Source organism: Chenopodium quinoa, unplaced genomic scaffold (genome assembly GCF_001683475.1).
Source record: "Chenopodium quinoa cultivar QQ74 unplaced genomic scaffold, ASM168347v1, whole genome shotgun sequence".
In the NCBI taxonomy this organism is placed as follows: Eukaryota; Viridiplantae; Streptophyta; class Magnoliopsida; order Caryophyllales; family Amaranthaceae; genus Chenopodium; species Chenopodium quinoa.
In genome coordinates, this window is record NW_018745617.1 from 163448 (window position 1) to 178140 (window position 14693).

At 36.2% G+C, this 14693-nt stretch overlaps 3 protein-coding genes across 5 annotated transcripts; 1 reads left to right on the top strand and 2 right to left on the bottom strand.

Moving 5' to 3' along the window:
• The first annotated feature begins 1890 nt into the window (after positions 1–1890).
• Positions 1891–5787, top strand: LOC110716609 (deoxyhypusine synthase-like). 3 transcript variants are annotated; one of them, XM_021895254.1, is made up of 8 exons: positions 1891–2122; positions 2410–2617; positions 2709–2876; positions 3784–4002; positions 4274–4360; positions 4917–5022; positions 5102–5337; positions 5434–5787. In XM_021895254.1, the coding sequence occupies exons 2-8, from the start codon at positions 2420–2422 to the stop codon at positions 5542–5544; spliced, it is 1125 nt and encodes a 374-aa protein (XP_021750946.1). In that variant the 5' UTR covers positions 1891–2122; positions 2410–2419; the 3' UTR covers positions 5545–5787. The 3 variants fall into 3 exon arrangements, with proteins under 3 accessions (XP_021750946.1, XP_021750948.1, XP_021750947.1); XM_021895256.1 differs by lacking the exon at positions 2410–2617 and having other exon boundaries at positions 2713–2876; positions 5434–5585; XM_021895255.1 differs by lacking the exon at positions 1891–2122 and having other exon boundaries at positions 2514–2617; positions 2713–2876; positions 5434–5585.
• A 75-nt stretch (positions 5788–5862) lies between these two features.
• Positions 5863–7294, bottom strand: LOC110716610 (caffeoyl-CoA O-methyltransferase-like). The gene is made up of 5 exons (XM_021895258.1): positions 7229–7294; positions 7043–7122; positions 6813–6957; positions 6527–6658; positions 5863–6254 (listed from the first exon to the last, which is right to left on the bottom strand). Exons 1-5 carry the CDS (start codon positions 7292–7294, stop codon positions 5964–5966), a joined length of 714 nt encoding a protein of 237 aa, XP_021750950.1. The 3' UTR covers positions 5863–5963.
• A 590-nt stretch (positions 7295–7884) lies between these two features.
• On the bottom strand, positions 7885–9574 carry LOC110716651. Its single transcript, XM_021895297.1, has 3 exons — positions 9092–9574; positions 8658–9006; positions 7885–8534 (listed from the first exon to the last, which is right to left on the bottom strand). Exons 1-3 carry the CDS (start codon positions 9572–9574, stop codon positions 7885–7887), a joined length of 1482 nt encoding a protein of 493 aa, XP_021750989.1.
• Positions 9575–14693: the final 5119 nt, after the last annotated feature.

The window sequence follows — 14693 nt, forward strand, 5'->3', positions numbered from 1 at the left end:
TGTTATGATGCTTTCTATTTTCTTCCTAATATTTGTAATTGTTAGTATCATGTTAGGGTTAAAGATTTGATTTTTAATGCTTAGTGACATGCTAGGGTTTGTTATTAATCTTGTTAGTATCATGTCTAGGATCTTGCTATTATTATGCTTTAATCTTAATATGAACATGATTATGATTATAATCGTTATAATTTATGAATATTATTATTATTATTTTGATGATGATTATTTTATTGATGATTATTATTATTATTATTATTTATAATGATTTTTATTGTCATAATATTTTGATTATTATTATGGTGCTTGATGCTTATTTATTGTTATTGCTTGATCACACCTTTTATGCATGTTTAAAGGGAATTGATACTTGTAATCATGCTTGATAAGATAATTAATAATTTTGTTTAGGGTTAATTTGATTATAATTCAAGTGATCGCCAATAATAGATTTATATGTGCATTAATATTCAACCAACATAGATAAACAGGTTTAGGGTTAATCCTATTGCTTGCATGTTAATTGAAAAGCGCACATGAATACGATCTGAACAAAGTAGAGGCCTATTATTAGGGCAGGTTCAATCTATTTTAGGTTGGATTTGTACCTTCATCCCCGAACCCTTATTTGATTCTAGACCTTATGGAGTTGACGATCTCTTGGATCGTTAAGGGGTGTAACCTTCACCCTGTGAATGGTTTACAAGTTCCTAAAACTTGTTGGCGACTCTTTTGCTCTATTGTCTTCCCTTTTGGACGCCACCGTACTTTAGTGTATGATCACAGTGGGGTTCGAGCTAGGGGTTAATACTTGAAATATTCCCCACATGGTCGATGGTCTGGAAACGAGAACTCTGACAAAAGGGGCCTCGAGAAGGGAGAGGGGAGAGGGGGAGGTGGTGGAAGAGGGCGGCCGGATTTTCTGGGAGCAAAGTCCATAGATTTAAAACAGGATTTCATTATGTTAAGAACATTCTACTATGGATTTTGAACTTCATAACCTGTAATGATATGATCACATTGGGATTCTATTAAAGATCATTATTTTAGCATATGAGCAATTCATCAGTGTAAGATAAGATTAATTTCATAATTTAATCTGGACTTGAATTTAGTCACTATACACTATCCAGGACTTCTTAAGTCTAAGAACTCATTGGTTAGACTGGGCTTGGTAGGTGGATATAGTTCGCTTTAGTATAATATATATACCTATCATGTACGGTTGGGCATAAGTGTGTGAAGGAATTGGTTGTTTTGGTTTCATCTAGAAGGATTGTACTTTTAAATTAGAAATGAACTCATTGATTAATATTGTTAGCCTTTGTGATGGATAAAATGAACTCATTGATTAATATTGTTAGCCTCTGTGGTGGATTAGGAATTGGTCGTTCCGGTTTCATCATTGATGATTCTTTCTCTATTTCATATTGCACCACCACAATTAAGTAATGCTAATATCAACATTGCAAAAATAAACAAACCACAATTTTAACATTTGTTCCTTTTCAGCATTATCATTGAAAAACCTAAGAATTATATTCTACTGTAACTCTACATAGTATTCCAGTTAAAAGAATCACCATATACAAATAATAAAAATAAAGATTTTTTTTTTCAATATATGAGATATTTCACATGTAACATTTAACTTAGGACGGCTATAAACAAACAATGTCGAACCAATAGAAATATATTCCTTTGCCGGTCTTTTATTCCTCCATGTGAAGTGCAAACACAAGACAAGTAAAATTAAGTTGCAAAGGCAAGCCATTCCGCGCACAACGCGCGTTGGCTGCCCTAATGAAGGTAAAAGTGTAAAAAAGTGATTTTTTTATAAGGTAGGGAAAATTCAAATCCAGCCTAAAAAGCCTTTACGGATTTGGATAAGTGATTTAATGTTAAGTCCTGGCCAACCCGGCTCGACTCTACTCGGCTCGAACTCTTGATCACCTTAGTGGTCAATCCCCGACCCCAAACTTTATTCTACCTCCGACACCTCATCACCTCCCTTCTCACCTAACACAAGCCGCCGGCGACACCGCGCACAAGCATAATCCGGCAACGCTGAGCCAACAGAAGCCGGAGTCAAGCACGACCAGACACTTGATCCTGCGGCAAGGTAATGTACCCTTTTCTTCTTCTTCTTTTTTTTTTTTTTTTCTTTCTTCAAAGGTCTGTTCTTTCTTAGTTACCCTGCACCATTGTTAATTGCTGTGCTTTACTTTACTTTATTCCTCTATTATAAATCTAAAGTATTCTTTTCTTTTGAGATTCTCTGTCCAATTCATTTCATAAGGTTCATTTAGCTTTTATAAAGGGTTTTTGTGAAATTTTGTTATGTAAAGGCAGTGAGAAATTGAGAATTATTGATTTTATGCAATTCATTCATTCTAATTGGTATTCTAGGTGTTGAGATATGGATGATAATGATATAATGGCGTCGGTTCGTTCTGTTGTGTTCAAGGAATCAAAAACCCTTGAAGGGAAATGTATTAAGATTGAGGGTTATGATTTTAATCAAGGAGTGAATTATCCCAAGCTTTTGAAATCGTTTGTCTCAACCGGTTTCCAAGCATCTAATCTCGGTGATGCTATCGATGTTGTAAATCAAATGGTTAGCTTGAGTTTTAAGCTGTGTAACAGTTTTAGGTGTTGCTCTGCTCGTTTTCGTTTTGTGTTCATTTGTGTGTTTTGTGTGGTTCAAGCTAGATTGGCGGCTGGCAAATGAGATACCCGATGATGATTGCAGCAAGGAAGAGAAGGATCCTGTTTATAGGGAATCCGTGGGGTGCAAAGTGTTTTTAGGTTTTACCTCGAATCTTATATCTTCTGGTGTTCGTGACACTGTTCGATATCTTACTCAGCATCATATGGTGAGATTAATGTTTAGATATTATTAGCCTTGTTGATTTTTTTTTTTTTTTTTCAAAATGTTGTTTGAATATGTGAAGAGGTGGAACTTAGTTGTGTGGGGTATTTGACTTGTTTCCTTCAGTATATCCTATGCTTAACATAGTCTTGGGTTATTGGGTGAAAGAAAGTATTTTCCAAGAGAGAAGATTGTGCAGTAGCAAGTGACTTATAGCTCAGAGATTGCAATCTGTTAATTGTTGAGATTTTGAGAGGTTGTTTTTTATTTATTCATTCACAACAATTTAAATGGCATCCTATCTCTTAATTGTTTGACTGAATCAATGTTAATTGGGATATTAGTGGCTGTCTCATATTTGAGTTATACTATTTGATAGAGAACTGTAAGAAGGCCTATATAAAGGTAGGAACCTTTCAGTCTTTCACCACATTATTGCTTGGAAGAAGTGTGATTTGAAGTAGCCCTTTTTTCTGGAAACCCTTCACGGCATCATTACATAAGTTTTGTTACTTCCATAATGTCTTTTTCCTGCACGGCTGTACTAATAATGTAGACTTTGGGATGTAGATGTCCACTTCGAACACCAAAAGAATAGGGGAAATAGATAGAGAAAATTTCGTGCAAACCTTAGGGGCTTGGTTCAAACCTTCTTAATCCCCCCCCCCTCTTTTTTTTTAGAGAAATTTCGTATTAGATATGTGTCTTGGGGGCCTAAAATAGAGAGTTGTTGGCTATGTGATTTGAATTTTTAGCTGATTGATTCCGTTGTGACCTGTTATTTTGCTCACATAACTGTTTCTTCTCTCCATCATGGCCTTGTATGAAGTAACGTGTTTAGCATCTTTTTTACCCAACTTTCTAAGATTAGATTATTTGCACTCAAAGGTCAGGCATTTGCACATGTTCAGGTTGATGTCATTGTAACAACTACCGGTGGTATAGAAGAGGATCTTGTTAAATGTCTTGCACCTACATTCAAAGGCGAATTTTCTTTACCTGGAGCTCAGTTACGCTCAAAAGGATTGAATCGCATTGGTAATTTATTGGTTCCAAATGACAACTACTGCAAATTTGAGGATTGGATTGTTCCAATTTTTGATAAAATGCTAGAAGAGCAAATTAAAGAGGTAAATTCTTAACTATTGCTGTCTGTTATCTGATGAATTGATCCCCAATGAGATATTTTTGTTCTGTTTTTGTGTTCCGGAGTGTGGCTGTTATTTTTATTTGTATTTATTTATTTATTTATTTATTTTTTTCCCTCAAGTACAACATAACCCTAGATTTACTTCATCCCTGTCATTAATTATATGTTTTCAAGCTTTCTTTGTTGGCACTTGTCAGTTATGTTCTATTTATTTATTTAAGTTCATATTTCTCAAAAATTTCTGAATGCAGAAGATAACATGGACGCCATCTAAGGTGATTGCTCGTTTGGGTAAAGAAATAAATAATGAGAGCTCATACCTTTATTGGGCATACAAGGTGAAAAATCTACTCATTTAGAGGTTAGGCTTGGCTTGGCTTTTCCCCCCATTGATTCTCATAAAATAATGTTACTCCATATTAATCCGTTTTAAGTTTTGGTCAACTTGTGCGCAAAGGTGTTCATTTTCTATGTTGCTCAATTTCAATGCACATTAATACCAAACTTAGAAGCCTGTTTGTCAGTTCATGTAACGATCATTCATGCTTATCTTCATATTTAATTTGAAGTATTGCTGAAAACACTGCTGTGACTAGTAATACTATCAAAAAACTATCTTAAACTCAACAAAAGTCTAAATGCTCTTTAGTAGCGAGACTATGCTTGTGATGTTTAACTGTTTACACAATGGAAATCTTCAATAAAAGTCTATTTGAAGCAGTTTTACTAGTTCCTGCTAAATTGGAGCAATGGTCAATCTAAATCTAAATCAAGAAAAGTATCTGTAGCAGGTGGTGGTTGATGGATAGTAGATTATCATGGAAAAAGTTATTGTATTATATCTTCCTATAGCGTTTAACTGATTCAGCTTTCACTTCATGCATAAATTTTCAGAATAATATTCCAGTATACTGCCCAGGTTTGACAGACGGCTCACTGGGAGACATGTTGTATTTTCATTCAATTCGGACTCCAGGTTTAATTATCGACATTGTTCAAGGTCAGTTATTTTCTTGTTAATCTGATGTACGACATCTTCCAATATAATTTGCTTACAAATATTTTATGGTCATATGTAGATATAAAAGCCATGAATGGTGAGGCTGTTCATGCGAGCCCCAGGAAGACTGGAATGATAATTCTTGGTGGAGGGTTGCCTAAACATCACATTTGTAATGCAAATATGATGCGAAATGGGGCAGATTATGCAGCTTTCATTAACACTGCCCAGGAGTATGATGGCAGTGATTCTGGTGCTCGTCCTGATGAGGCCGTCTCCTGGGGAAAAATCCGAGGTTCTGCTATAACCGTTAAGGTTTGTGTATTTGCATATATCTTCTTTTCTTGAAGTTTTACTTTTGTGTCCCATATTTTTTTTCATGTCCTAATTAGCAATGACCTTGGTGTTCAGGTGCATTGTGATGCCACTATTGCTTTCCCACTATTAGTCGCAGAGACCTTTGCAGCTAAAAAGAGAGTGAGAGAGGCTAGCTTAAATGTTGACAGAGGAGGTAGATTTTGATATTCACTCTCCACATTTCTGCAAGGGTGATTAAACTTGATACCTACAATTTTACCGTAAAAACAATCGATTATGGTAGTGCTTCTGTTGTTTCACTTATCCATCTTGCACCCGCCAATCTGGTGGACAGATATATAAGCAGAATTGTTGAACTCTGGTTTCTTGACGCCTGTGTAAAACTAAACATCATTGTTGTCTTGTTGAGCTAATCTCACACATCATTCTACAGAGATTTAAAATCTCCAAATATTGTTCTTGTAGGAAACCTTATTTGCTTTGTTGGAAAAAATATGAAAGACAAGTACTAAAACTCAAATACTTTGCATTGAATGCATTATTACACTTGCTAAAAATTTGTTCGATGGGTGCAATTGTATGCTCCTCCATTGAAATAATATAAGAAGCATAAAGACAGTAGATCAAATGAGACGCCTACAAAAAGTGATGCCATCACCAAGAGGAAGATGAGCAATGTCGATGCGAGAATCAGCAGCCAGGGACTTGTTCAACTTGATAACGGCCTCTCGATTCTTCTTCATGGAGTCTGGTACATGTGATCCAGGCACGGCCACTGTTCCTCCCCAAAGTGTGTTATCGTAAGCAATCACACCCCCAACCTTGACGAGCTTCATCAACCTCTCATGGTAATTCAGGTAGCTAGTTTTGTCCGCATCTACGAAGGCAAAGTCGAAACTACCCTCATTTTTTGCCTGTAGTCAATCAACAAGGTAATGCGTCAGCTAAGTCATAATCTAAGCAAAGACAGTAGGCATCATATCTTTTGAAAAGATCAACCATATTCAGGGCAATTGTTTCCTACATGAAACAATACTAAAGGACTAGTCGAGTCTAAATTTATGAGCGTATGAAGTTATTACAGCAATGTAGTCTAGAGCAGCTTTGTTAGATCTTGATGAAAAGCTTTTGAACTTAAAACTATTTTGTAATATTGTGGAGATGTTTTATGGAATCGTTCGCTTACATTCAGGAGAAGATTATCAAGAGCTAGATGAGCATCTGATACAATGAAGTCGATTTTGTCTTCAACACCGGCTTTCTTGATGAATGGTAAGCCAATCTGATATGCTTCTCTATCACAGTCAATTGCAACAATCTGTTGTAACAAAACAAACAGAAGTAGGCTATAGAAATTGATAAGCAATTATAAAGAATTATATAACTCAACATCATAGGCTTTTAGTTACAAGAGATTAACACGACGTGATAGCTAGAAAGAACTAAGAAGAAGATGTATGCAATAAGTTAACCTTTCCATCATCCGGGATCGAAAGAGCGGTTAGCAAGAGGGAGTATCCTGTAAACACTCCAACTTCAATAGTTTTTTTAGCATTCTCCTTCTTCAGAAGGAATGAAATCATTTGTCCTGCAATTGGTGCACCAGCCATGTAGGACCTTCAAAGTGAAGAGGAAATGAGTACCAAATTTGTATAGAATAATAATCTTCAGCTATGATATTACAAAAGGAATGCTGTATTACTTAGGGTGATTTTCAGTTGCTTCCCTTAGCTCCTTCAGGGGTTCTGCTTCGCGTGGATAAACACTAGTTTCAAGAATATACTGCATCCAAATGAATGCAACATCAACCATTAATTCAGTATTGTAAGCCAAAGAAGATCAACATAGTATCAATAACTCAGAAAGCGATATCGAGTGCAAGACTAACATTGTGCAGTTCTTCACTCTGCAGCAACCTTGTGTTCTTGATTTGCTTCTTTAGATCAAAATCCATCTTAAATCCCTGCATAAATTTTACGGAAATTTCACCATATACCACTGAGTTTAAGCATAATTCACCGTATAGCACCAAAAACTTTCTAATACACCATATACCACTCAGTTATTGAATATTAACACAAAATGCCCTTTTTGCTAACTGCCGTTAGTCTGCCGTTTGGGGGACTTTACTAATTCACCATATACCATTAATTTATAAGTAATTTCACCATATACCATGTAGTTTAAGGTTAATTCACAGGATACCACTTTTTTAAAACGGTAACTTTTTTTGAAAAAAAATAGCCGTTGCACATTGATAACAGCTACTTTGTCTATATAAAAGCTGGGCGTGAGGGATTCATGTTTCAGGTCACTCTTCTAAACACATTAGTTATATGTAGCCTTGAAATGATTATTGTAATCAAAGTGCATTATCATTCCAAAAATTATGGCCACATAATTGTGCATTAACACTTAAGGTCAAATAGTAATCCCTAAAAAACAACCAAGTACTTAACAGTTTGTTGAGCAAAAAACCAGAAACTTAACAAAAAATTTAAAAAATTATCCTCAAACAAAGTTGACACATCATGCATGGCAGCTTCAAGGTTGCTGACTGTCAGCCTTTCTCTTCCTCCCCTTTCCTTTGGCTTGCTGTGAAGAGGTTGCTGCATCTTGTGCCTTTTTTGCTGCTTCCTTTCTTGCCTTACAGGTTAAGGCATTGTGTCCCAATTCCTTGCAAACACTGCATTTGTTGTTCTTGTGCCTCTTTCCTTTCCTTGCTTCATGATGGGCTCTTCTTCTCTGCTTAGCTGGTCTGCCTGCAGTTCTTTTGACAGTTGGTGGTAAAATTTCAGGTACATCAAATGCAGGCCAATGAGTAGGATCAGCCATAGGGTGGATATGGTCTCCATAAGTCATCTTATACGCAGCCCCCTTGTAGTATGGTGACACAAAATCTGTTGGCTGTAGTCTCTGGCTGTAGATGACCCTAAGACCATGCCTGCATGGTATCCCTGATCCCTGCCATTTCCCACACCCACATGTCATAGTCTGGAGTGTGACAGGGAACTTGACATGGCCATCCCTGACTTCAAACTCTCTCCCACCAGCTGTTGTTACATGGCACAACCTTGACTCTTCACTTCTTGTCTCCAAAACCTCTTTAGCATGGTCTGTCAGCTCATTAGGGTCCATGTCAATTGCTTTGTCAAACCTGGAACCCATTCTTTTCATGCACCAATTCCTGACAGCTGGTTCAGTTTTTGAAAAAAAAAAACAAAAAAAAAAACAAATACAGCACAAACAAATTCACAGATATCAGAACAAGAAATAAAGTACCAACTGAACTCATGAAATAAAGTGTCAGTTAATACCTTCCAGTAAAGTGAACACAGGCATGTCTCTGTTGTCCTTTGTAACTGAGTTGAATGACTCAACAAAGTTTGTTGTGTTATGATCACAACAAACAACTTTGTCAAACTTGTGCCTAGTCCACTGCTCTTCAATATTTGTTAGGTACTCAAATGCTGCTGCATCATACTTCTTTATCTTTGACATTGCTTTGTCATACACATACTCATTATAGGCATTGGCTGCAATCCAAAATAGCTTATGGAACTCTGTCCCACTCCATCCAGCAGTCTTGCAATTTGAGTACAGATGCTGACAGCAGACTCTCCTTGTTGCCCTTGGGAACACTTCAAAAAGGGCTGGTTCAACACCCTTCATGGAAGATTAAACACTTGGTTAGTGGTCATTCACATAAGAGAAGCAAAGTTGAATTACAAAAAAAAAGCAAGACACTAACCCTCATCCTGTCACTTATAAAAGTCCAGTCTTCCTTCTGGCAACCATTCTGGGCAAACAAGTGTCTTAGGTTTCTGAAGAAATAAGACCAGCTGTCTATGCTCTCTGTATCCACCAATCCATAAGCTATTACAAAAATTTCATTGTTACCATCAATGCCTACTGCAGTGAGCATAATTCCTTTGTAATACCCACTTAGATGTGCACCATCTATCCCTATAATGGGTCTGCAACCACTCAAGAACCCTTTCACCTGAGCTGCAAAAGAGAAGAAACATGCCTTGAATTTGGTACCATTAACCCCATTGTCAGTCCATGTGATTAGAGCATATGAGCCAGTATTTGTGGCTTTAATCATCTCTGCATATTTTGGTAAAATTGCATAAGACTCTGCAAAACCACCATGAATTTGCTCCCTGGCTAAACACTTCACTTTATAAAACAATCTGAGCTTCACTTGGATCCTAAACCTTTCCAGGCACATTCTTTATAATGATTCAACTGGAGTCTCAGGGTTTGCCTCTAAGTCTTGCCTCAACTATCTATAGAGCCATGCTGAAGAGACCATGGGGTTCTCTTCCAGCCTCCCACAAGTTCTATGTTCACCTTCTAGCTTCTTAATAGCACAGCTCACCTTATCAACAAGAACTGCTGCATGAATCCTCCAATTGCAGTCACTGATCAGACACGTAGTTGTATATCTGTAATTGTCAGCATAGTCAACTGACACTGCAAAGCCTTCTTGTATGCAAAAATCTCTGAATACCTCATGAAATTGTGTTTTGTTTTCAAAGATTAACCAAGGTTCTACCTGAGTTGACCCAAATGGTAAGTTAGCCCAAACCTTGCCATTTCTGTACATCTTGTCCAGAGCATGAGATCCATCTAGGTAATCTTCAAATGTCTTCTCTGGTATGTTATCAGCTAGGTTATCCTCTTCCACAATGTAGTCATCATCAAGGTTCAAGTCCATCTCCATATCACCCTCATCTTCAGAAAATTCATAGTCATCGTCATCACTATCATCAAATGGCTATGGATCAGACTCACTGTCAGTTTCTTGAACAAGCATAGGTTTTTTGCTCCTAGTATTGATTTCCCTCCCTCCTCTTTTGTTTTTCCCAACCTCAACACCATACTTCTTTGTTGTGCTTCTAGGCACCCTCCATTCAGCTGGTTTAACCCTTGTTTGTTCTTTAGGCTTTGCTGCAGAACTAGAAGCACCCCTAGTTTTGGTTGGTTGCCTTGATGCAGCTGTATTTGGTTGAGGTGGTGGTGGGGGTGGTGGTGGTGGGGGTGGGGGTGGTGTAGGTTGCCTGGGTGGGGGTGGTGGTGTAGGTTTCCTGGGTGGGGGTGGTGGTGTAGGTTGCCTGGGTGGGGGGGGGGGAAGCATGGTGTGTTGATGTTGTTGGTGGAGAAGGGTGCTCTTGAGAAACATTTGGTGGAGATGGAGGCTGAGTTGGTTGAGTAGATTGTGAAGGTTGGGTTTTTTTCTTCCTTGGAGTTACTTTTTTCCTTCTAGGATTTTTTTTGGGTGGTGATGGTGTCTTACATTTTTCATTTGAGGGTTGACATGGTTCATTTTGTGAAGGTTGAGGCTGAGAATCTCCTGGAAATGACTCATCAGCTGCTGTAGTGTGGAATACCCTCACATATTCAAGCACATCATCTTCTGCATTCACAACAGGGACCTCTACAGCAACAGTATATGGTACTTGAGCATTAAGCTCCTCCTCAACTTCTTCAGCCTCTGCATTTCTCCTTCTCTCTTCCTCCTTCTGCCTAATTTGGTCAGCCCTATTCTTCACAGTTCTAGCCCAACTAGCTTCTGCAGACTGAAAGACAACAGATGGGTTTTGTGTCTCTTCTATGAACACTTCAATTTCATCCTTCCCTTCATTCCACTCCCACATTTTCAACATTGCCCCATCATCCACTAACTCCAGCTTACGATTAGTTCTAGGTTTACTCACAAACAAAGTGAAGTACTTAGGGAGGAAAACATTCTGCTTCACTGAATCCTCAAACATATACTCAAATAACTCCATCAAATTTGTCTTATCAGTATCATCTACCCTAACATCAAAAGTACCACCAGGCGAACGAACTAACAGCCAAAGTGCACTCATCCTATTCATGAATAATACACAACAAAAATTAACAACACACACCAACACATCATACAAAACACATCATACTTAACAACAAACTTACTTATAAATCGCATGCAACACATCATTCGCACATAATAACATAACAACCACACTCACATAATCAATGTCGAACAAACCCTAACCCTAACTCAATTTCGCAATAAACAGCAAAATCAGGCCTCGAAAAACAAATTGAAAAGGATAATTTTACCTTCAGAAAGCTTGATCGAGCCCAGGTGCGAATTACGACCGAAATTCAGTCAAGAACAACTTCCTCTCTCTCAAACTTCACCAAGTTCGTTCTTTTTCCAATCACAAGCCCCAAATTGAAAACATACTGGCAACGTCGACCTTGGATCGATGAAAGTTTGAAGCTTTTTGATTGATTTTGGGGTTCGATTTTAATGGAGAAGAACAGGGAGAAGCTTCAATGGAAAGGGGAAATGGGGGGTCAATTTTTTCAAACTACAAAAATTATGTTTGGGGGAGTCAACCCTATCAATGGCGCCAGTTAGATGTATAAGGGCATAATGGTAAAGTCCCCCAAACGGCAGACTAACGACAGTTAGCAAAAAGGGCATTTTGTGTTAATATACAATAACTGAGTGGTATATGGTGTATTAAAAAGTTTTTGGTGGTATACGGTGAATTATGCTTAAACTCAGTGGTATATGGTGAAATTTCCGTAAATTTTAATGAGTAAAGAGTTTTGAAAGAGTGTATTTTTTGTGTTTAGAGAGCCACAAGGGCAGAGTGAGAAACTGATCCCGGGAAAAGTGTTAGTTTGACATATATGCAAAATAAAAACCTTATTTGTAGCTGGCAATAAGAGTGGTAGTCCACTGGGATTACTACTAATTCAAACCCATACCCATTGAAAGAAATTTATTTTATATTCCAACATACTGTAGCAATTGAAAACCTTAGAAATGAGAGAATAAAGTGTTATTTAACAACACTAGTATTATTATACGAAGTATATATTAATAAGTTCAGTACAAATAATTTAAGTTTAACAAAAATAAGTTATGTTCTGTAAAATGGGTTTTAATAAAAAAAAAATCAAATAAGTTAAGTCTAGTAAAAATAATTTTCATTCAACAAAAACAATTTTAATTCATCAAAGCTAAACTTAAGTTATTTTTACTACTCGTAATTAAAATTTATCATTACTGATTTAATTTAAAGTTATGTATTTTTACTAATTAAAACTTTTTTTTACTAAACTGAATACATTTTTGCCGAACTTAAATTATTTATTTTGAAAACTATTTGAAAAGGGTGAAAAGAACCCACATTATTATTATTATTATTATTATTATTATTATTATTATTATTATTATTATTATTATTATTATTATTATTATTATTATTATTGTTGTTGTTGTTGTTATTTAATAATAATATATTAGTGCATCACCACACCATTTTTTTTTTGACAAAAGCAAAATATATTTATATAATCAGAGATTACAACATACCAAATAAGAACTAAGACTTACCACTACCAACTTTGAAATTAAAATAACGTGAGAATTAAAAATCTGGCTTTTAACACTTAAGCCTTTACAACTTTTGAAATAAAAAACAACATTAAATTGGACTTGGTCGAACATATTGCAGATGATGTCCTTATAGAAATATAAACACACCCTAAAGAGAGTAGCAGAGAGGATCGAAACTGTTTGACCATGGCTAGCATTTCCTTTCTTGGCGGGATCAACTCATCACCAAGTAAGGTCTTCAAACAGGTCACTAGAACTTGTGACCTTTTCTTCAATAGCTTTTCTAGTTGGTAAGAAAGCTTTGACAACGTTGAGGCTCGTGAAACCCCAAAATAAAGTTTGGGTGCCTGCTTCGGATAGTAAATTTCAAGAGTAAAGATTGCAACAATCATCACAAAGAAGGTAAAAGGAAGACATCAAATACCACTCCAACAAAACACACACTTCACCTTAGCCAAGGCCAACTTCCTGTTCATCCCCCAAACAACAACATAACATGTAAACTCTCTTTACATTATAGCAAAACTAAGATCCTTAACAAAGGATCCTAACTCCTTCAGCACACAACCATCCAAATGGCTATAGCCAAAACAACCAGAAAACATAACAACAACTTAAAATGACAAGCAAACTCTGATTAGTATTTAGAAAAAACATACTTAGCTAGAGGAAGAGCACCGTCCAAACCGTAAACCGCACCAAACACAAAGGACCTCGAAACCCAGCCTTAACGAACTTCACCGTTTCCGTCACGATTTCCTCCCAACGGCGGCGTTAAGCCTAGCTGTAATACCTCGTATTTTATACATATTTAATTTAATTAAAATAAATATTTTGAGAAGTATTTAATTAAATTGAAATATTTTATTTAAAGTATTTAAAGTATTCATTTTAATAAGTCTAGAAATATTTCATAAAACGAAAGTTTATTTAATTAATTATTTTATTTAAGTTGGGGTTTAATTTAAGAAAGTTTTATTTTAGTAAAGTTTTATTAGGAAAGGGATTAGGAAAGATTAAAAAAGGAAAGTTTAGGGAAAAGGGTTTCTAGAGAAGGGGTATAAATATTCAACACTTGAGGCAACTCAAACTTTGCCCAGAGTGGTGATAACCCAAGGTAAACTTCTCTTCCTTTTTTCTTTATTTTTCTTTTTCTTTCTCTTTTTCCCCCTTCCCCTTCTCGACTCCCCCTCACAGCCAAGCACCACCAGCAGCGGTGACCGCCGGCCGCAATAGCGCCAGCCGCCGGCAGCAGGCAGCCACCGGCGCTGGCAGCTGCCGTGGTGGCTGTCGTTGCCACCCCCCTTTTTCGGATTAAAAAAAATTAAACTTAGTTTTAAAAACTAGTTTAATCCTAGATCTAATTATTAATTATGAGTTTTGTGATTTGATTTTTGATGTTTGGTTATGAGTATTGTGTAAATTAATTTTCAGATTTTATTTTTAATTGAAAAGCCCCAATTTTTGAAACCCTAGGTTCTTGAATTATGAGTTATTGAAGGAATATGATATATAATGGTTTAAACCTTTGATTAAAGTGTTTTAAGGCTTAATTACAACAAGTTTTCATTAAAATATAATGCTGGAATTTTTGGTAGTGCATTAAAAATCAAGTTATTTTGTAAGGAATTTCAATTACCCATTAATTGAGATTAAAGTATGATGTTTTAAATATAATTTTAGCTTATTTAATTAAATTATGAGGGTATATATTGCTGGAAATTTGTGTAGAAAGGATTTTAATACTCTTCTATGATTTTTATTTGTAGAATACTTCGAAGTGAGTGATTTCTATTAGTTGTGGCGATTTTAAGATCGTATACAAGGTACGTTCGCATACTTAGTATAATTTTATTGATGTAGTAGCATACTACATGTGTTTAATTGATTACAAGTAGTGTCATACTAGATTTGGAATAGAAATTATGATTTGGATGTTATTGGT

Excerpts from the sequence above, each read along its gene's own strand:
- LOC110716609 (XM_021895254.1), top strand. The coding sequence starts at position 2,420 with ATGGATGATAATGATATAATGGCGTCGGTTCGTTCTGTTGTGTTCAAG. Across the intron at positions 2,618-2,708 it reads TCGATGTTGTAAATCAAATG|CTAGATTGGCGGCTGGCAAA; the intron begins GTTAGCTTGAGT and ends GTGTGGTTCAAG. Across the intron at positions 4,003-4,273 it reads TAGAAGAGCAAATTAAAGAG|AAGATAACATGGACGCCATC; the intron begins GTAAATTCTTAA and ends TTCTGAATGCAG.
- LOC110716610 (XM_021895258.1), bottom strand. The coding sequence starts at position 7,294 with ATGGATTTTGATCTAAAGAAGCAAATCAAGAACACAAGGTTGCTGCAG. Across the intron at positions 6,659-6,812 it reads CGATCCCGGATGATGGAAAG|ATTGTTGCAATTGACTGTGA; the intron begins GTTAACTTATTG and ends TTGTTACAACAG. Across the intron at positions 6,255-6,526 it reads TTGATAATCTTCTCCTGAAT|GCAAAAAATGAGGGTAGTTT; the intron begins GTAAGCGAACGA and ends GATTGACTACAG.
- LOC110716651 (XM_021895297.1), bottom strand. The coding sequence starts at position 9,574 with ATGTGCCTGGAAAGGTTTAGGATCCAAGTGAAGCTCAGATTGTTTTAT. Across the intron at positions 9,007-9,091 it reads TTATAAGTGACAGGATGAGG|GGTGTTGAACCAGCCCTTTT; the intron begins GTTAGTGTCTTG and ends TCTTCCATGAAG. Across the intron at positions 8,535-8,657 it reads TGTGTTCACTTTACTGGAAG|CTGTCAGGAATTGGTGCATG; the intron begins GTATTAACTGAC and ends AAACTGAACCAG.